Source organism: Bactrocera oleae, chromosome 3 (assembly GCF_042242935.1).
Source record: "Bactrocera oleae isolate idBacOlea1 chromosome 3, idBacOlea1, whole genome shotgun sequence".
In the NCBI taxonomy this organism is placed as follows: Eukaryota; Metazoa; Arthropoda; class Insecta; order Diptera; family Tephritidae; genus Bactrocera; species Bactrocera oleae.
Genome location: NC_091537.1, coordinates 49,290,088 through 49,313,177, shown reverse-complemented (window position 1 = coordinate 49,313,177; position 23,090 = coordinate 49,290,088). Strand labels below are relative to the sequence as shown.

General features: G+C 35.9%; 1 protein-coding gene across 1 annotated transcript in view; it reads left to right on the top strand.

The window, feature by feature from the left end:
* Positions 1-23,090, top strand: part of Ir31a (Ionotropic receptor 31a) — a 980,688-nt gene that overhangs the window by 541,383 nt on the left and 416,215 nt on the right. The window contains exon 3 of the mRNA XM_070106506.1: positions 8,295-9,167. Coding sequence (XP_069962607.1) covers positions 8,295-9,167 — 873 coding nt within the window. The remainder of the gene's footprint in view (positions 1-8,294; positions 9,168-23,090) is intronic.

Genomic DNA, 23,090 nt, shown 5'->3' with positions numbered 1-23,090 from the left:
TGATTCTGCGAATTTTATCCATAGTCGCACCACTGAACATTCAGATCTATGTGATTCGGAATCAACCTGCATTAGTTCCCCCGTAGCACCATTGACGAGACCATCACTTATGCTTATGTTGACTGTCACCATATATTTGATCGAAGTCTTTAGCTGCAATGAATAAAGCATTCCTTGTGTTTCCGATGGCTTAAAAGACTTCACAGCTTCGAAAATGTTTGCCCTGCTGCGTTCTGTTAGGGAACTTGACTTATTGTATCCTTCGCAGTCGAAATGAACTCCTCGGTCATCGTGTTCGCCAGTTCAGTTAAAATAAAATCATTTGCTCCAGCATTTGAATAAAATAGATGGATGGCTTCGTTCGGTATCTCATTAGAGGTCTTTTCCCTGCTTTTGATTAATTGGATGTCAGCGTGTGTCATATTTCCCTCTGACATGTTATTTAAAGCGATAGCAAATGCTTGATCTTCACGCTGGCGCATTATTTCAGTGAGCTCAAAGTACCGAAATTGATCCCAAAGCGGTGTTCCTGTAATTGTACTGTAATGATCATTCCTATTCGGCGCAAATATCCATCGATCTCCTACTGGCGGCAGCGGCTTTAAGTCACCAAACACGATAATTGGTATGCCTCCAAAGTAAGCGGTGCTCCTGAAAATTTGCTTTAGCCTGCAATCTAAATATGCAAACATCTTTGCTGCAACCATTGAAATTTCGTCAATTATAATAAGCCTAATATCTATGAGATTGGCATGAATTGTGTTTAATGTGTCACTATTTAGTGGCCGAAGATCGCCGGAAGACTGGTTGACGGGGAGTGAAAAAACCGAATGAAGGGTTAGGTCCCCAATTCCAAATGCTGCTTTGCCAGTGGGTGCGCAGAGTAACACCTTGGCTATTTCGGGGTTGGTTCCTGGTACACTATTAGCTCGTAATGTCAACGATTGATATATAGTTGTTATAAGCCGACTCTTGCCCACTCCAGCACCGCCTCCGACATATTCGAAGAAGATTTCCCTTTTACTGACATTGTGCATTACATGAGCAAAATATTCCCTCTGTTTGCTGTTAAGTGACTGCACCATTGCCAGTAAATGGGCTTCTAATATTAGAGGTGGGAGTTTAATTAATCGAACCGACTCTTCCTCTTCCTCTGTATTGTTGTGCTCTTGAAAAACATTAATGTCTCCTGTTTGCTCTGGAACGGCTAGAGCTCTTAATTCGGAATCTAAAAGTTGTGAGGCAGCTCGATCATCAGCTGTTTCTTCCGCTGTGACATGAAGGTTTTCCAAAATCTGTTCTACTCCATGGCTTGTCTCAATAATGTTGATACTCCTCTATTGGATTTATTTATATAATATAATTAATGATATAGCTGCAGCAAGCGTATGCGTCCAGAATGAATTGAATATTCATATTTGCTCTATGCAATTTAAGGATATTTTTATTATAGGCATTTAGAAGCCTGTCTGAAAATTTTCTCTTTAGGAAAATGTGTGGCTTTTTTACAGATGAGCGAAGAGCAAGCTTGTATCCTTCATAGTCAGTGTTGATTCGCTCATCCGCCAAAAAATTTTCGAAGCAGTTCAACCGTATTATTTCTTTCTCTGGGAAATATGGCATGTTGAATCGGCACACTTGTTTTCCATGTAGGTCTCTTAGGCAAGCTCGACCATGTCTGTGTTTTTGATACTGAATGAATTCCAGTAAGTCCAAATCATCCCCATCGGTTGTGATGTGTCGATCGATGAATGTTTCAACATCATTTGTGTTGGTGATTCCATCACTTTCCAATTGTGGTGCGTTACTTAGCCAGTACATGCCATGACAATGTGGTGATCCCCTATGCTGGAATTCAATTCTGTAGTAGTAACGGACTACTAAATTCTCTCCAAATAGCCCGTTTTGTAATAATTTTAGCATTTGGCGGAATCGATTGTCGAAATACCTGGAACATGTAACTGGATCTGTCCTTATCAGTCTCGCCTTTTCAGAGCTTGATAGAGCAGTAGCTTCCGAAATGTCTACTTTATCCACCAGTTTCTTCAATATGACTAACAACTCAGGCCATTTTGTTTCTGCAGCAGACATTGTGATAAAAAATGTTGGCAAACCAAACTGGCGGATCATGGCTAAAACTTTCTTCTTTTCAGCCTCCCAATGTGCAGGTGAGGATCGCAGTCCTTTGAGTACATGATAGCCTTCATCATGCTGGATAAGGTTGCTGACAAAATTTTCATCCCTCACATTTGCAGCAGTTATATTCCTCGATCCAGACTTTTTACGCAGGCAAATGGAAATTGCATTTTTAATGCGCTCCAACTCGTAGAACTTATAAATATACAGGAGCACGTCCACGCGCACACAACGCCGATCATAGCGTCGAATTTCAGAACGTGCAATTTTACTATAAGTTTTTGTAGTTGTCCTCTTTTTTCCGCAGTAAATCGTTGGATGCGACAATACTGAGCATCGTCGTCGGTTCTTACGTCTCTTGGGCCTCCAATATTTTTGCTGGTCGCACTGTCTCCGTCATAAAGTTTTGTTCATATTCCAATCGACGTTTCAAGTGCACTTGAATAATATGGCTGTTATCAAATCTTCGTGGAAGCATGGTGACTGTCTCTACAACTAAAATGGGGATATTCACCACTGCTCCACGAATAGCACATTGTCGTTCATACCCTAAGGAGATGATGCGCATAAATGGGATCCTCGGTAATATCAGTCTTTCTTCTAGACACGTTAAGTCCTGAAGGCATTCCGGAACATCAGGAAACTCCAATCCTTCCTATAGGCAGATATTTGGTATCTTGCCCTTCCTAACAATACGATAGCTTTTGCAAAGTTGTACTTTTGGTTCGAAGACGGAAATTTTGATGACAGATAAAACACTTTTCTAGCATCTTCTGAGCGCGCAAATTTTGTTGAAGTCTGACATTTTTCTAGTTTTTTCACTTGATGAGGGAACCAAGTGCCACCGCAACAGACGCATATTTCAGTGGGTCCTTTCTTTATCAACAATGCGTACATATCAAAGATATTGGCAGCTCGACGTTGACGTTGACGTTCTTGTTCTTCTAGCTGTGCATCAGGAGAAAGTTCACGACGTCTTCTTATATTCCTCCTGGTTTGCCTCTCGCTTTCTAACTGACGATTTGCGGGATTCGATCTATGCAATTGTACTCTTTCCAACGTTGATTCCTGCTCGTTTGCTAGTTGTTGCCTGGTTTGCTGGCGGGTCACTCTTCTTTGAGAAGAATTTAAAATTTGCTCACGACGTCTTCTTATTGGATCTTCTCGACGACTTCTCCTTAATGCTGCATCTCGTTGCCTCTCTTCTTCTCTTATTATTGCATTCTGGCGCCGTACAGAACGTTCCATTGTGTCGCGCTCCTCCTCCGCTGCTCTATATTACGGACTCAAGCGCCTGTTTGAATGACCCATTGTGCTGCGCTCCTGCTCCGCTACTCTATATTTCGGATTGGTTCTCCTATTTAAATGTTCCGCGGTGTTGCGTTCCTGCTCTTCAGTTCTATATTCCGAATCCAAGCGCCTGACCGAATGTCCTATTGTGTCGCGCTCCTGCTCCGCTGCTCTATATTCCGGATCCAAGCGCCTGTTTGAATGACCCATTGTGTTGCGCTCCTGCTCCGCTGCTCTATATTCCGGATTGGTTCTCCTATTTAAATGTTCCGCGGTGTTGCGTTCCTGCTCTTCAGCTCTGTGAAGTAGGTTCTGTCGTCTAGTGGAACGTGCAGAACTATCACGAGTTCTCTCCTCATTGCGGTACTCCAAATCTGCGTAATTCTGCAATATAGTCAGCGTTCCTTTGTCTATTATTTTCCAAATTTTGACTATATTGTCGTCGGCTTCGATTCAGAGCATTGCGACGTCTTTGTTCCTGCGATTGCCTAGATACTTTTGGCATTTTCAAAAATTATTAAAAAATATTATACAAATAAAAAATATACTAAAATATTAATAAATTAAGTAATAATAATATAATTAAAAGAATGCGTATTATTTAAAAAAAGGATTTTTTCGTTGATTTTGAAAGTTATTTGCGTTGTTGAAAGTTTAAGCTGCTCGCGTAAACTGAAGTGATCCGATGCGTTGGGTCCTATTTATTGAATGTTTTAGAGCCCGACTTCACATCTGTAAACTCTTTTGCCCTTCTTGGTATCATCAAGCAACTTTCGTAGGAATACTAATGTGTTAATTACAGAAAGTGCATTGTAGAGGTTCTTTTTTACCTAGGTTATACTTTCTACCTAACTTGCAAATATGTTTACTTCCTACCTACTCTTCTACCTAGGTTTTGTTTTGTACCTACCCATCAGTTAATTAGGGTTTCAAAACTGAATAATTATCTTTAGATAGTTCTCTATTATTATTAATAAATATTAATATATCTTGAATAATTAGGGATTTATTTATTTTATGAGTAATTAAATAATATTTTTGCTCCTTACTCTTATGTATATATTCTTAACATAATTTTCTACTTTACAAATTTATTTAGATCGATCAGTTTGTACGGCAGCTATGTGATACAGTAGTCAGATCAGAAATATTTCTTATGATATTTTATTGTTACCGTGGCCAATAATCCATGCCAAATTTGATCAAGTAATTTTAGTTGAAATATTAAGGCGTTAACTACAAAAGGGGCATTATCGAGGTTTTTTTTACCAAGGTTATGTTTTCTACCTACGTTTCGAACTATTTATTTCCTACCTATTATTCTACCTAGATTTGGTTTGTACCTATCCATCAGTTAATTAGGGTTTTAAAACTGAATAATTACTTTAGATAGTTCTCTATTATTATTAATAAATAATAATATATCTTGAATAATTAGGGATTTGTTTATTTTATGGTTCATTAAATAATATTTTTGCTCCTTACTCTTATGTATCTATTCTTAACACATTTTTCAACTTATTGTCCCAATTAGCTACATGTCACACCTTACTTTTGGCACAAGCAAAACAGTTTTTGGCAGATATAAGATAATTTTTATTGAAAGCTCAAATTGGACAGTATAAATAACTAATTAATCTGATTTGTTTATAATATGTTATTTGTAAAGTGGTTAAATCTGACAGCTGTATGCTATAGTGGTCCGATCTTAAGAATTCGTTCGAAGATTGAAGTCACATCTTAAGCAATAATCCATACTAAAAACTTCCATTTGATCGGTCAGTTTCTATGATCGCTGTTTAAAATAGCGGTCTGATATGAACAATTCGTTCGAAAATAGTAGCGATATCTTGGACAATCATCATCCATGCCATATTTCGTGAAGATAACTTGTCATAAACAATTTTTTTCATATAAGAACTTTATTTAGATTGTCAGTTTGTATGGCAGATATATGCTATAGTAATCCGATCTGAACAATTTCTTCGGAGATTGCATTACTTCTTCTAGCAAAAACTCATGCCAAATATTGTGAACATACCTCGTCAAATGAAAGAGTTTTCCATGCAAGCACTTGATTCCGATCGTTCAGTTTGTATGGCAGATATATGCTATAGTAATCCGATCTGAACAATTTCTTCGGAGATTGCATTACTTCTTCTAGCAAAAACTCATGCCAAATATTGTGAACATACCTCGTCAAATGAAAAAGTTTTCCATGCAAGTACTTGATTCCGATCGTACAGTTTGTATGGCAGATATATGCTATAGTGATCCGATCTGAACAATTTCTTCGGAGATTGCATTACTTCTTCTAGCAAAAACTCATGCCAAATATTGTGAACATACCTCGTCAAATGAAAGAGTTTTCCATGCAAGCACTTGATTCCGATCGTTCAGTTTGTATGGCAGATATATGCTATAGTAATCCGATCTGAACAATTTCTTCGGAGATTGCATTACTTCTTCTAGCAAAAACTCATGCCAAATATTGTGAACATACCTCGTCAAATGAAAGAGTTTTCCATGCAAGCATTTGATTCCGATCGTTCAGTTTGTATGGCAGATATGTGCTATAGTGATCCGATCTGAACAATCTCTTCGGAGATTGCATTACTTCTTCTAGCAAAAACTCATGCACAATATTGTGAACATATCTCGTCGAATGAAAAAGTTTTCCATGCAACTACTTGATTCCGATCGTTCAGTTTGTATGGCAGATATATGCTATAGTGATACAATCTGAACAATTTCTTCGGAGATTGCATTACTTCTGCTAGCAATAACCCATGCCGAATTTCGTGAACATACCTCGTCAAATGAAAAAGTTTTCCATACAAACACTTGATTCCGATTGTTCAGTTAACATGGCAGCTATATGCTATAGTGATCCGATATCGGCGGTTTCGACAAATGAGCAGCTTCTTTGTGAGAAAAGGACAGGTGCAAAATTTCAGATCGATATCTCAAAAACTGAGGGACTAGTTCGCGTATATACAGACGGACGGACAGACGGACGGACATGGCTAAATCAACTCAACTCGTCACGGTGATCATTTATATATAAGGTTGGAAGGTATCTCCCTTCCGCTTTTTTGCTCTTCATTCAATGCTTTATAAAAAGTGTTACAGTGATCGTATTTAGTTAAAATGTGCGTCGTTTTGTTCGATGATCTGTTTCCATCTAGACGGCAACTTCATAATACCTTCCTCGTAGAAGCCCCCCTCCTTATTTGCGAAGAATTCGGACAGCCTCTTTTCACAAGCCTCTTTTGAGTTCAACTTCACACCACCAAGGGCATTCGCCATGGACAGGAACAGGTGGTAATCACTTGGCGCTACGTCCGGGCTATATGGTGGATGCGATAAAACCTCCCATCCGAGCTCCCGTAGCTTCTGACGAGTCATCAACGAAGTGTGTGGTCTGGCGTTGTCCTGGTGGAACACTACACCCTTCCTGTTGGCCAATTCTGGACGCTTCTGGTCGATCGCCTGCTTCAAGCGGTCCAGTTGTTCGCAGTAGATGGTAGAACTAAGCGTCTGGCCATATGGGAGCAGCTCATAGTGGATGATTCCCTTCCAATCCCACCAAACACACAGCAAAACCTTCCTGGCCGTCAATCCCGGCTTGGCCACTGTTTGGGACGATTCACTGGCCTTCGACCACGACCGTTTTCGCTTGATATTGTCGTATGTGATCCATTTTTCGTCGCCAGTCACCATCCGCTTCAAGAATGGGACGAGTTCGTTCCGTTTCAGCAGCATATCGCAGGCGTTGATTCGGTCCAGAAGGTTTTTTTGCGTCAAATTATGCGGCACCCAAACATCAAACTTTTTTTGTATCCAGCCTTCTGCAGATGGTTCAAAATGGTTTGGTGACTAACTCCCATCTCCTGGGCGATGTCACGAGATGCCATATGCCGGTCTAACTCGATGTATTCCATGATTTGATCGGTATTTGTCGTCACAGGTCTTCCGCCGGCTGGCTTATCCATGGTGTCGTTTTCACCGGCTCTGAATCGTCGAAACCATTCCTCCGCGGTTCCAAGTGATAGAGTGCCATCCCCCAAAACACCATTAATCTCACGGAACGTTTCACTAGCGGATTTGCCTTTAACGAAGGAAAACTTTAAAATGGCGCGAATTTCGGCGTTAGTAAACTCCATGTTTACGCGTCTATAACTGTTGAACGTAATATCCAAACTAATCATGCATAGCGTTGTTTTGTAGGTTATGTCAAGACCTTTCAAATTATGTATAGTGTTGCCAGATACGAGCTCTGTAGCGCCTTGTACATAGCCGCGAAATTCAAAAGACAATAAAGCGGAAGAGAGATACCTTCCAACCTTATATATACTTTATATGGTCTCCGACGTTTCCTTCTGGGTGTTACAAACTTCGTGGCAAAATTAATATACCCTGTTCAGGGTATAAAAACCGAACCCATTTCTACCAAATTTGTGTGTTTTATTTCATTTTAACATTACTTAGTATTTGTTGGTAGAGCCTTAATTAAGTGAAATATGTATGTAAAGTATGTTATATGCAATTTTCTTCTTTTCTAAAGTTTATCTTTCTGTTATCCATATAATTTATGATTCGTAAACTAAGGAACATCATTAAGGTTTTAGTAGAAAGTATGAAGGAACTAGTATTTGTATAATTTCCACCAACATGTTTTCCCAGCCAGAAATACGTATTCTATTTGGCCTTAGTTGACTCCATTTACTTAAAAAATATTATATATTTTAAACATATGTAAGAATAAAACTATGTGATGTTATGTACATAAAATAGTAAAAATCTCTTAGCTTTCATCTGGTGATTTCGTTTTGAATAAACATATTAATTTATTTTATTAATTACAGATTGATATAGATGACGTGATTACCAACATTAAAATATTTTCGTTACTTTCTGATGCTGGGAAACAAAGTGGTATTTCTGCGTTTACGAAGTATTATTATGCGCTAGTTGAAATATTAAAAGATCATATTAACTTCAGAATTGAATTTCGTGTTGCTCGTGGCTGGGCAGGCAGATTGAATAACACAAGCTATAGGCTTGGTTTTTTGGGTATTATGGCTCGGAATGAGGCTGATGTTGGAGCTTCTGGCATATTTAATCGAATTAACCGTTTCTCAGATTTTGATATAATACATCAAGGTTGGAAATTTGAAACTGCATTTGTATACCGTGCATATGCACAGGAACTTAGTTTCAAAATAAAAGGAGATAATTTTTTGATTCCATTTAAAAGAGACGTTTGGTTTGCAATTATGTGGTTATTTGCAGTTATATCCTTAGTATATGGGCTCCTACGTAGCGTAAATTTCAAATTGCGATTGAAGAATAAAAAATATATAATATTGGAGAAAAAGTGTATACGATATTTAACTGAGTTAACACAAAGAGGACATAAAAGAGTATTTAGTGAATACTCAAATGATAATCACAATTCTAATTTAAGAAAAATAAAACCCGTTAGCAACATTTTCTTAATCATCATAGCCGCTATTTGTCAGCAGACCACGAATCCTCTTTCGCAATCATCTGCGATAAGAATATTATATTTTGTGATTTTTATAAACACTCTTTTGCTATATAATTACTATACGTCTTCAGTTGTTTCTGGATTATTATCTTCATCTGTACAAGGACCAGCTAATGTAGATGAAATAGTTACCAGCTCACTTAAAGTATCTTTCGAAGACATAGGATATTACAAGGTTTTATTCAGAGTAAGTCATGCATTTATAAAAGTTGATTTTCAAGTTATTTATCAACAAATTTTAAAATATCCTATTTCAATTTATTTTTATTATCTTAATTATAATTTTTGTTGATGCTCATATTCTATATTAGCATGCTAAATATTGTAACTTTTACAATAAATAAAAAATTATAAATTATCAAAATTTTATTGTACATACATGTATCCCAATAGTACAAAAAATAATAAAAACGTGTGTTTATTTTTTTTTTTAATATAAGGGAAGGAATTAATGATTTAAAATTTTTGATTCAGTACTTTAAGTCGGAAGATTTGAACCCGCAATCAAGACTTAAGACTCAAGAATGATTAATTAGTTAATAATAACCTATTTAGGACATCAATACTCCACTCTAAAAAATATTCGAACGTTATTCGAAAAAAGGTTTCTGGATCCTCAAAAACCTTCTAGACAGATTGCTATCATTGGTTTTACCGTGACCAACTTTCGAAATGTCAACAAGGAGGCCTATTTTCCCTCTGAAACGAATAAATTTTTTTTTTCGAGTTTCTTCAAAAATTATTTTTCTTCTTTCAGTCGCGCATGAAACTTTTGTTGGCATATTGTACGATAAATGCAGTAGGGACTCTAAGAAACGAATTTTCACGAACGAATTTTTTAAAAAGGACGTCTTCTTCAGAAATAACTGGAGCGTTAATTAAAGTATTCGAATACAGCAGGTGCTGATAAGAAAAAGTTTTGGAAGAATTATTATAGTAGTTTGACTTGAAAAATTCTGCAAACATATTGAATATAATAACATTGTCAGTTGAAATGATAGAGTTGTATTTCATCGCGGACGGAAATTTGGAAATCCTGCGTTTGGAGTTGACGAAATCATAAAACGATTTTGGATTACTTACAACATTTTTTTTTACTTTATTTAAGTAATTATTATAACATTTTTTGTTTAGGTCAAAATATTGTCCACGCAATACAGAATATTTAGAATAGTCGACAAGTGACCCGAGTTTTTTAAAATGTTTAAAGGCTCGAGTTTTTTTGTTTTTCAATTTATGTAACTCTTTCGAAGACCACGGACTTCTACTTTTACTTTTATTAACAATTACTATTGGAACATACTTTTCAAATAATTTCGTAATAGTGTTATTAAAATGAGAAACATTCAATTCAATATCACCATTATAATTAGGCCATGATATTGTAGAAAGTTCTGTATTTAACTTTTTAAAATTAGCTTTTGCAAAGTTGAACCGAGTAGGAAAGCACGAAGTTTGATTATTATTACCGCGTACATTGCTCATTAATTCGACAGATATTTCCAAAGCAGGATGATCGAGTCCTCTGGTAGAACAAGAGGATTACTCTGAATAACGGAACGATTTGAAGAGGTATCAACGTATACTAAATCTAAGCATTTATTAAATCTATTCGGAATCAAATTAATTTAGTTCAGACCAAACTCGGACATTTTTTCGAAAAACTCATGAAAACATGACCGATTGCAAATCGGTACGATATAGTCATCGAAAGCTTTCCACGAAGCACACGGTAAATTGAATCCTAATACGATTATTGAATCTGCATTATTTGCCATCGAAGTTGCACTATTTATTAAAGAAGCATGCTGCATGTATACAGATAAGTCCGAATGGGGTGGTATATAAGACAGGGTTAAATAAATAAAGCAACTATTAACATTTACTCTAATACACTTAAATTCAAATGAGTCGGTTCCTGGAACAAGAACATCTTCAGATGGGATAGAGGAATGTACGGTAAATAGAACACTTCCACCGATTCTTTTCAGTCGATCACATCTAAATATTTGGAATTCGCTGTTTAAAATCTCATTATCAAAAATGTGAGGTTTTAATCATGTTTCTGTAAATCCAATTATATTGAAATTAAAAGTGGAACTGTTTAAATATAAATCAGTTAATTTTGTATTAAGACCTCTAACATTTTGATAATAAATGCTTAGCGAATTTCCAATCAGTTTTTTATATCGGTGGTTGCTTTTGGTAATTTAGCAATGTTTTCCTCAGTTTGACTTCTAAGTTTAGGCTTAAATTCGCGTACAAAAGCCCCAGGTGGCCAGAATGAACTGTCTAAGATCTTTTTGAATGTTTCAAGAGATACGTCTATTTTAAACGATGATATACTTCCATCATAATTGAAGTTAAATTTACGGATATAGATATTATCAATTTTTAAACGTGAGTAAGACTCAATGTCCTCCACCAAGGTGTCTTTGGCAAGTCTCGAAATAAATATAGACTTTTTAGGTGGAATAACCATCCAAATTTTTAATAGATGTTACTAAGTTATTAGGGGAGACACTTATTACTATTAGATAGAGCTTTTGGGGATCTGTGTCAATATTAAATTGGCTTCTATTTCTGATAATGATATGTCGTAACCCCATAACTGGATAAAACCGGGTCAAAATATTCCCTAGCCCCCATATAGTTTGTATAAGAAAATGTATAACAATTATACAGGAATTTCAAACAAAGTGGATATGACAAAAATTAATTATTGCACTTAGGCATAGTACAATACGCAAGTTGGTCTTATATAGTAATAAGTATGTTTTTGTTAGGCTTATATTTAACTAAATATATGTGTGCACGGTTTTATACAAAACGAAATTATTAAAATTAATTATCTGTCATTTTAACAAAAAGTTTATCGATATGTATGCTAAGAACATTTCAAAACGAATAAAACAATTTGAATTTGCGTTCAGCATACATAAAACACAACAAAAATGTTTACAATTGTCAATAAGTTTGAGTGCACAAACTTTTGACATTATTCAGGTATACTCGAGAAAATATTTTCAAGCAATTTATAAACGCACATACTTGTACATAAAAACATATAACTCACAAACTGGCCGACATATTTGGTAAAAGGTTTGTTAGACTAACGAAAATCATTATATGTAGTATATATGAGTTTAGGTAATTAGTAATTAGTAATTCAGTGTTGTCGTATAAAGTTTATATAACAGCTGAGATATCGCGCTAAATGTGACATTACATTTGTAGTGTCGGTCGGAAAATGAGCATCGAACAAAGAGCCAACATTAAGTTTTGTTTTAAACTTGGTAAAACTTTTACCAAAACTCATCAAATGATGAAACAAGTTTATGGCGATGATTGTCTATCCCGTAGCTGTATTCGCGAGTGGTTTAAACGTTTTAAAAGTGGTCGTGAGGACATAAATGAGAAATGAGTCGAAACCCAAAAAATCGCGCCTGGAGAAGTCAAAACTGAAGACAATGCTGATTTGTTTTTATGATTCAAGGGGATTGTCCCCAAAGAATTTGTTCCACCTGACCAAAACGTTAATGCGGTATTCTACCTTGGAGTTTTAAGCGTTTGGTAGCACGTATTCGTCGCATTCGGCACGAATATCGCGAAGATGGAAGTTGGCGTTTGTTGCACGTGGCCGATTATTTGACCAAAAATCAAATTTTAACAATCAACCACTCCCCGTATTCACCTAATATGGCACCGTGTGACTTCTACCTTTCGGAAAGGCCATGAAGGAAAACCGCTATGCTGACTTTGATGCCATCCAAAAGGCGACGACCGCCATCCTCAACGCTATACCGACAAATGACTTAAAAAAGTCATTCGATAACCTTCTTGAACGTGCAAAACGTTGTATTCAGGCAGAAGGAGACTATTTTGAAGGCGACAAATAAATTAAAAAAAAATAATAATAATAATATTCGTTTTTTAATAAAAGTCCTGAAACTTTTGAATTGCACCTTGTATATTCAATATCATACGTTCAGTTAATTTTGCGAACATATTTTCCGCATCGACCAATATAGTATAAAGCCAATCGGAAGTTTGAAAATCCTATATTAGGTGTATGAGAGATAGAGGTAATATTGGCCCGATTTTATCTATTTTTGGCATTACTACATGTTATTAGCAAGGAAAGATGCTCCCTAAATTTCATTAAGGTATTTCACAAACCATCACCAATATTTATGGAGTAAAGGCAACTAGATGTTTGAAAATCCTGATATGTGTTATATGGGGTCTAGGACAAGTTTTCAGCCGATTTTATCCATTTTGGACACAAAGATGCACCGTTAGGAGAAAAACATGCTCAATAAATTTTATTAAGTAAGCTCACGTATTTGCCGATATACTCGTATGCGGTAGAACGTCAGCCAGAAGTTTGAAAATTTTTCTATTAGGTATATGGGAGCTAAGGGAATTCTTAATCCGACTCTACCCCAAATTTAAGGTTTTAAAGGGCCATTCCCATTTTTAAAAAACTTGTAAATCATAGGTGATGATTCCAAATGCAATTCGCTGTACTAAATAGCAACCTTCTATTTAGTCATGGTGCTTTATAGGTTTTCGATTAATGGCTTGTTATGGCAAAGGTCGGATTTCGCCCATTTGCAATGCCAAACCTCCTTGAATGCCAAGGAATACGTGTGCGAAATTTCATCAAGATATCTATATTTTTACTCGGACAGATAGACAGTCATCCGGATTTCAACTTGTCTCGTCATCCGTATCATTTATATATGTATATATAACTCAATATCTATCTCGACTAGTATTAGATGATACAAACAGCCGTTGGGTGAACAAAACTATTATAACCTGTAGCAACATGTTGCAAGAGTATAAAAATACAACATACATGGGTAAACGGGCTACTGATCATGTGTATTTGTGTGCTTGTCTCTGCTTGCCTCTGCTTGTCATGACTTGTTTTACTTATTCATTTTTTGATCAATAAGATCGTCACAAATGCAACTACTACGCAAAAGCAAATACGTGAGATGCTCAGTTGCTGGTAATGAGTGCGAGTGACTACCGCCACCGATTTTAAAGTAAGTATACTTTGCATTGTATAATTCGTAAAGATTCAATTTACATAGTATTATTTAAATTATTATTTATTTCCAATTTTATCAAAAATATTATTGTGATCGGTAACGCGCCTATCTTGCAACCTCAGAGGTGGTGAGAAAAAGAAATAAATATTGTATATAAACCTCATTTGTTTCGATAATATTCTTGAAAGTTTTCATTATTATTTCCTTTGCGAATACATGTTTATAAACAAATTGTTAAACTACATCCCTTTATTTAAAACTCTGTGTCAAAAAAAGGCATATTCGATCAGCTGTTTCACACACATAGGAAAACAGCTGATTCTTTGGTTACTTGTAGGCTTATACAATGATACTTTGAGTAAGGAATTCAGGCACTCATGCAGTTCTCTGGAACTTACAATTGCAAAGTCAAACAAATAATTGAATGTGAGTTAGTGCGAATATTACTGTTACTACAAACAGTAAAAAAAAGTCGCGTGCAGCTCTGCACATGTGACCAATTCATTGAGAGTGAAAGTGAGAGAGAGTTGTTCTGTACATATTACAGGGATTATTGAAATACTAAGATGTGGTATAAAAAATGTATATATAATTTATTTATCCAATTCGTACATTATCTTCAGTAGGAGGATGTATATGTAGGTGTAGCAGATATTTTCCGGTCGTTATTCATATCTAAACCAAATTTTTCACGAAGAAAGTGAAGTAGTGACAAGGACGCATCTACCGCAAAATTTACATTAAAGTCACCATCGAGAATCAATAGCAGAGAATGTTAATAAATAGAGAAGATGCAAATGTTAAAAAGTACTAATTTGAGCTTTTCAAAAAGGGAAAACCGAAAAATACAACTTCGAAACATTAGAAATACACCACGCAATGACCGAAACGGAGAAAAGGCTATAAAAAGACACAAAGAATGCTCTTAAATGAATTATGCGCATGCTGATTTTCATTTGCATATTACCAAAAATTATAACCTTTGTAAATTCAAAATTATCCTTCAAATCATATAGGAGGATTGTTGGTTAAAGCCCCAGAATTTACAATAAAATAAGTAATTACTGAATAAATTCTTCAACATATTATTTTTGTGCGTTGCATCAACAATATTTAATAGACAAAAGATAACAATAAAACAGTGGCTGCTCGGCCGCGTTCACACTTTTATGGTCGCTTAGTTATGAGTGAAGGAGTTAATGTCAATCCGAGTACGAGCATTGAAGTTTGAGTCCTCAAACTTATAAAACTTAAATATTATTTAATTTTTTTTATACTCTCGCAACCTGTTGCTACAGGGTATAATAGTTTTGTTCACCTAACTGTTGTTTGTATCACCTAAAACTAATCGAGTTAGATATAGGGTTATATATATATAAATGATCAGGATGAAGAGACGAGTTGAAATCCGGGTGACTGTCTGTCCGTCCGTCCGTCCGTCCGTCCATCCGTCCGTGCAAGCTCTAACTTGAGTAAAAATTGAGATATCTTTATGAAACTTAGTAGACATGTTTCTTGGTACCGTGAGACGGTTGGTATTGCAGATGGGCGTAATCGGACCACTGCCACGCCCACAAAACGCCATTAATCAAAAACAAATAACTTGCCATAACTAAGCTCCGCAATAAGATACAAGACTGTTATTTGGCACACAGGATCACATTAGGGAGGGGCATCTGCAGTTAAAACTTTTTTTAAAAAGTGGGCGTGGTCCCGCCTCTAATAGGTTTAATGTGCATATCTCCTAAACCGCTAATGCTATAATAACAAAATTCACTGGAAGCAAATGTTTTTAGCACTTCTATTGACGGTGTGAAAATAGTTGAAATCGGGTGGCAACTCCGCCCACTCCCCATATAACGGTACTGTTAAAAACTACTAAAAGCGCGATAAATCAAGCACTAAACACGCCAGAGACATTAAATTTTATCTCTGAGATGGTATAAATTGGCTTTATAGAAACCGCGTTCAAAATTAGTCAGTGGGCGTGGCACAGCCCACTTTTAGGTGAAAACCCATATCTTGAGATCTGCTTAACCGATTTCAACCAAATTCGGTGCATAACGTTCTTTTCATGTTTCTATGTCATAGTGCGAAAATGGGCGAAATCGGACTACAACCACGCTTACTTCCCATGTAACACCATTTTCAATTCCATCTGATTCTTTCACTTTCCACTATGCAAATCAGGTAACAATGATTATATCGGGGTAAAACTTTGCGTGAATAATGCAATTAAAGTATGCCACCTTGCGGCCAAAAATTGTCTAAATCGAACCAAAACTGTTCAAACCCCTAAGTACTAACTATGTGGACCCCAGTGCCTATAGTTGACCTTCTACCGAAAATATCAGTCAATCCACAAAGAAATCTCAAACGAGTTTACCATTTGACTTTGCGAGAGTATAAAATGTTCGGTTACATCCGAACTTAGGCCTTCCTTACTTGTTTATTTTAATAATTGAAATCTTAGCAGATCTCAATTCATTAATATTCACTGATTCATTTAATAGCATATTTTACTTCCTGAGATAATTAAAGTATTTCAGGAAAATATGTTCATAGGTATTTGTAAAGTAAAAAGTTCGTTCGGTTTTTTTATTGATTTTTCAAAAGATGATAACTTTGTGTACATTTGTCCGATTTAAGTCAAATAGGCGCCGTTTTGTTCGTAAACTTGTTGCCAACGAGATGCCAACCTCACTATACCCCTCTCGTAGAAGGCTGCGTCCCTATTGGCAAAAAACTTGGAGAGGCAATTTTCACATGCCTCTCTTGAGGCCAAATTCTCACCATTAAGCGAGTTCGCCATGGACAGGAAAATATGGCAATCACTTGGTACCAGGTCCGGACTATAAGGTGGGTGCATTGGGACCTCATATCCGAGCTCCCGGAGCTTCTGGCGCGTCACCAAAGACGTGTGTGGCCTGGCATTGTTCTGATGGAACACAATTCGGCCACTGTTGATCATAGATGGCCTCTTCTGGATGAGTGCTGCCTTCAAGCGGTCTAGTTGTTGGCAGTAGAGGGCTCAATTGAGCGTTTGGCCATAGAGGAGCAGCTCGTTGTAAATGATTTCTTGCGAATCCCACCAAACACGCAGCAAAACCTTCCTGGCCGTCAATCCGGTCTTGGCCACCGTCGGGGCCGCTTCCCCAAGCTGTGACCACGACCGTTTGCGCTCGATATTGGCTTTAACGAAATCGGTCGTGATCTTGTAACCCTCACTGAAAAATTTAGACACTATGAAAAATTGTTCAAATCTTTTAAGCGCCTGAATGATTCTCACGAAACCTCTAAACCTGCTCCTAAGCGTAAACGTCCTTCCGATGAAGTAACACTTAGTTCTTCTGTTCAGAAAAGAACTTCTCCTCCCAATGACCTAATAAATCTCTCTTCTCCTTGCCCTCAAGGTGATAAGCCGTCAACTTCCAAAGAGCTCAATTCCCCAAAAGCTCTATCTAATAGTAATAAGTGTCTCACAATTCCAGAGGCTCCCCCTATTAACTTAGTAGCATCAGTTAATAACTTGATAGTTATTCCACCTAAAAAGTCTATATTTATTTCGAGACTTGCCAAAGATACCTTGGTGGAGGACATTAAATCTTACATTTCGTCACGTTTAAAAATCGATGATATCAATATACGTAAATTTAACTTCAATTATGATAGAAGTATATCATCGTTTAAAATAGACGTATCTCTTGAAACATTCAAAAAGATCTTAGATAGTTCATTCTGGCCACCTGGGACTTTTGTACGCGAATTTAAACCTAAACTTAGAAGTCAAACTGAGGAAAACAGTGTTAAATTACCAAAAGCAACCACCGATATAAAAAACTGATTGGAAATTCGCTAAGCATTTATTATCAAAATGTTAGAGGTCTTAATACAAAATTAACTGATATACATTTAAACAGTTCCACTTTTAATTTCAATATAATTGGATTTACAGAAACATGATTAAAACCTCACATTTTTGATAATGAGATTTTAAACAGCGAATTCCAAATATTTAGATGTGATCGACTGAAAAGAATCGGTGGAAGTGTTCTATTTACCGTACATTCCTCTATCCCATCTGAAGATGTTCTTGTTCCAGGAACCGACTCATTTGAATTTAAGTGTATTAGAGTAAATGTTAATAGTTGCTTTATTTATTTAATCCTGTTTATATACCACCCCATTCGGACTTATCTGTATACATGCAGCATGCTTCTTTAATAAATAGTGCTACCTCGATGGCAAATAATGCAGATTCAATAATTGTATTAGGTGATTTCAATTTACCGTGTGCTTCGTGGAAACCATTCGATGACTATATCGTGCCGATTTGCAATCGGTCATGTTTTAATGAGTTTTTCGAAAAAATGTCCGAGTTTGGTCTGAACCAAATTAATTTGATTCCGAATAAATTTGGTAAATGCTTAGATTTAGTATACGTTGATACCTCTGCAAAGTGTTCCGTTATTCAGAGTAATCCTCTTGTTCTACCAGAGGACTCATATCATCCTGCTTTGGAAATATCTGTCGAAATCTCAGGCATTGTACGGGATAATAATCATCAAACTTCGTGCTTCTGTACTCGGTTTAACTTTGCAAAAGATAATTTAAAAAAATTAAATATAGAACTTTCTACAATAACATGGCCTAATTATAATGGTGACATTAAATTGAGTGTCTCTCATTTTAATAATATTATTATGAAATTATTTGAAAAGTATGTTCCAATAGTAATTGTTAACAAAAACAAAAGTATAAGTCCGTGGTTTTCGAAAGAGTTATATAAATTGAAAAACAGAAAAACTCGAGCCTTTAAACATTTTAAAAAAACCGGTTCACTTGTCGACTATTCTAAATATTCGCTATTGCGTCGACAATATTTTGACCTAAACAAAAAATGTTATAATAATTACTTAAATAAAGTTAAAAAAAATATTGTAAGTAATCCAAAATCGTTTTATGATTTCGTCAACTCCAAACGCAGGATTTCCAAATTTCCGTCCGCAATGAAATACAAATCTATCATTTCAAGTGACAATGATATTATATCCAATATGTTTGCAGAATTTTTCAAGTCAAACTACTGTATTAATTCTTCCAAAACTTTTTCTTATCAGCATGTGCTGTGTTCGAATACTTTAATTAACGCCCCAGTTATTTCTGAAGAAGACGTCCTTTTTAATTTAAATAAGTTAAAACCATCTTTTAGTTATGGCCCAGACATGATACCTTCATGCTTCCTAAAAAATAGTGCCAAATATATTTACTTGCCTTTGACAAGGATATTTAATTCCTCTCTTAAACACGGTATATTTCCTTCAGTATGGAAACAGTCATTTATAATCCCTTTGCATAAAAGTGGATTTAGATCCAACATTGAAAACTATAGAGGTATCGCAAAACTATCAGTTATACCTAAACTTTTTGAAGCTATCATCACTGACCATATAACCTTTTCGATTTCTCCGTTAATTTCCTCATCTCAGCATGGATTTCGTAAAGGGAACTCGACTATATCAAACTTACTTGAATTTGTAAACCATGCATCATTGGGTTTTAGGGAACATAAGCATACGGATGTTACATACACAGACTTTTGCAAAGCTTTCGATAAAGTAAATATCTCGATTCTCATACATAAACTTGATCTGCTGGGCTTTCAGCCAAGATTCCTTCAATGGGTATCTTCCTATCTTTATAATAGAACACAACGAGTGATATTTGAGGATACACCTTCAGATACAATTAATGTTTCTTCTGGTGTTCCGCAAGGTAGTCATCTTGGCCCGATTCTGTTCTTGTTGTTTATTAACGATATCTCTTCAGTAATAGATTTCTCAAAAATTTTATTATACGCTGACGATGTAAAGCTTTTTAAATCATACACTTCAACTGAGGAAAGGTGTCTGTTGCAAACAGACTTAAACAATTTGGTTGCATGGTGTGATAGAATTGATTTGCCATTGAATCTCAATAAATGTAAGACGATGTGCTTTTCCCGTAGATCTGTGCACCCCTCTTCTTACGTAATAAAACACCATATTCTAGAGCAAGTTTTAAACTATGTTGATTTGGGAGTTAATATGGACCCTAAGCTTAATTTCAGTCTTCATATTGATACCATGGTCTTGAAAGCAAAAGCTGTCCTCAGTTTTGTTAAACGTTGGTCTAAATAATTTAGAGATCCGTATATTACTAAAACACTTTATACAACTTTGGTTAGACCTATATTGGAATATATCTCAACACTTAAAAAACTCTCTTGCCTTTTCTGACTCGGCTAATTCCGCACGTATGCGGATTGCGCCCCTCGCGTCGGTTGGGCGGGAGGAGGGTAATCGTTGGGTTTATTATTATTATTAAGTGACCCATTTTTCGTCGCCAGTCACAATCCACTTCAGAAACGGGTCGATTTTGTTGCGATTCTGCAGCGATTTGCAGATGGAAATTCGGTCCATCATGTTTTTTGCGTTAGTTCGTGTGGCACCCAAATATCGAGCTTCTTTTTGAATCCAAGGTTATGCAAATGGTTCCAAACGATTTCTGGCTTATCTTTAGTTCCTCAGCAATTAAATAAGTGCTCACGTGACGGTCTGTTTCCACTATTTCCATGATTTTATCGCAATTTTCGACGACAGGCCTCCCGACGCTTGGTGCATCTTTGACATCGAAATTACCGGAACGGAACCTAACAAATGACTGTTGTGCTGCACGTTCGTTTACAGTATCGTTCCCATAAACTAAATTAATTTTTTCAGTCGCTTTGGCTGCTTTTTGGCCTTGATCGAAGAAAAATTGTAAAATATAGCGAATTTTCTCTTTGCTGGTGTCCATCTTTGACGAGCGCTCACAACGTACTGAGTCAATCAATCGAAAAACTGTCAAGGACAAACTTTTAGCGCGAATAAACAGGTTTGCAGCGCCGTATAGTATGACATGATGCGACACGTAACACTAGTACTATGGACAATAACGCCATCTCTTAAATAAAAACCTAACGAACTTTTTACTTGACCTAATATATTTAGGTTTATTGAATTATTACGAAAATAAGTCATTAATGAATCGATATTTTTTAATACAAATTAGGCTACATAATAATAGAATATGAATCCTCAGATGAAACGCCGCTGTGCAAGGTGGAACGCCATGGAAGAAACGACGAGCTCGCGCGGACATTGTGTTATTGAAAAAAAAAAACAATGACAACTTTGCCGACAAACATATTATATACACATACATACATATGAGTTCGCATACGTATTGACGCCGAATATTGCGCATCGTCGCGGAGTTGACAAGATTTGTTTCAATGGACAATCTTACGACAGTTGTCTATGTTTTCACCTATGTTTTGCAGTGTTTTGATATTGAAAATTAACTTATGCTCTTTTTAAGTACTACGATTTTCGATTTTGTTACATATTTATAACGTCGTATACAGATAAAATGGGCTAAATTGAAAAACTATGAAATAATAATAATAAGTAAGCATATAAAAGCACATAATAACTCATAAAAGTAATTAAAGATTTCTTATGAATGGCAATTTCATATAAATTTTATAATTTAATGCCATATATGTGGGATCGGGCTGCAGTGGCAGTACTGATACCGAAACCCATTAGCGTACTAACGCCACATATCCCTGAATTAATTAATTAACGACATTCCCGAGACATTCACTAAATCCCTCAATCAATTAATCAACGACATTCTCGAATATCTTAAGGAACGATCGTTAAGTTTGACCGAATTGCCTTAGCTTAGCTTCATAAAAACTGACTGAACTACGGACATTGTATACCGAGCATTGTATAAGCCATGTAACCAAAGAATCAGCTGTTTTCCTATGTGTGTGAAACAGCCGTGTCACCTGATCGAATCTGTCTTTTTTGACACAGAGATGTAAATAAAAGGAATGTATTGTAGTTTAACCAGAGAATGTTAATGAATAGAGAAGGCGCAAATGTTAAATGAAATCTTTTTGTGTACTAATTTGTAATTCCAGACGAGGGAACATCGAAAAAGAAAAATACACCACACAATGTGCGAAATGCTATAAATAGACACAACGAATATTCCTAAATGAAAAATCGTTGCGCATACCTATTTAGATTAATATTTTCAATTTCTATGATATGACAGAATTTATAATTATGAAAAGTTTTCTGAATTAAAAAGCTGTATTACCGGTAAAAACCCCAGAATTTATAACTCATTCAAATTTAACCAAATCAAATTTCATTTTCGCGCGAAGTAGAAATTCCATTTGAAAACCAAATGTGTTTGACCAGGCGCACAGAAAAAAGAGCGCAGTACAGAGTTAAAAACGATCGCACTTCGTTTTGTAGAATATACGCGTGTCTTACGAATAAATTTGTTGTCGTTGCTATATGAAATATTTAGAAAATATGGCGCGAGTTGGCTCGAATCTTGGTCAAGAATGCTGCGTTTGTGATTTTTTTGGCGCTTACGCGGGTGTTTTCGTTTTTAGAAAAAGCATATTGGAGGACATACATACGTAAATAACATATTTTAAAATATATATGGACACGTGAATGAAGGAAAAGCAATTTCGAGAATATTCACGTACGAATTGGTCATTTGGAACAAGTAAACGACGATAGCTGTTTAAGTTCACACATTAGACTTCTAGTTATACATTGTGTTTGTGGTGCTGCTTCAATAGCACAGTTCCTTGTTGCATATTTACATCAAATATTTTGCCTGAGTTCAAATCCTATAACAGATGTTGTTTTATTCCTTTTTTAATATTTATAAATCTTTTTTATTAAATTTATTTTTATTTAATTTTAATTTGTCCTTCACTATATAAATATTTTTCAATTTCTATTATTCATATACATATTTTACAGTTCACAAAAAGGGCCGTGTTCCTAATTTACAGAAATAAATCAATAATTACGCCACCCTTCAAAAAAATTATATGAAGGGTTAAAATTTCGTGAAAACTGCATATTCCCAAATTCAACCCTGGTCGGGGACAAACCCGGGGTGTTCATAATTCAATCGCGTCAAAC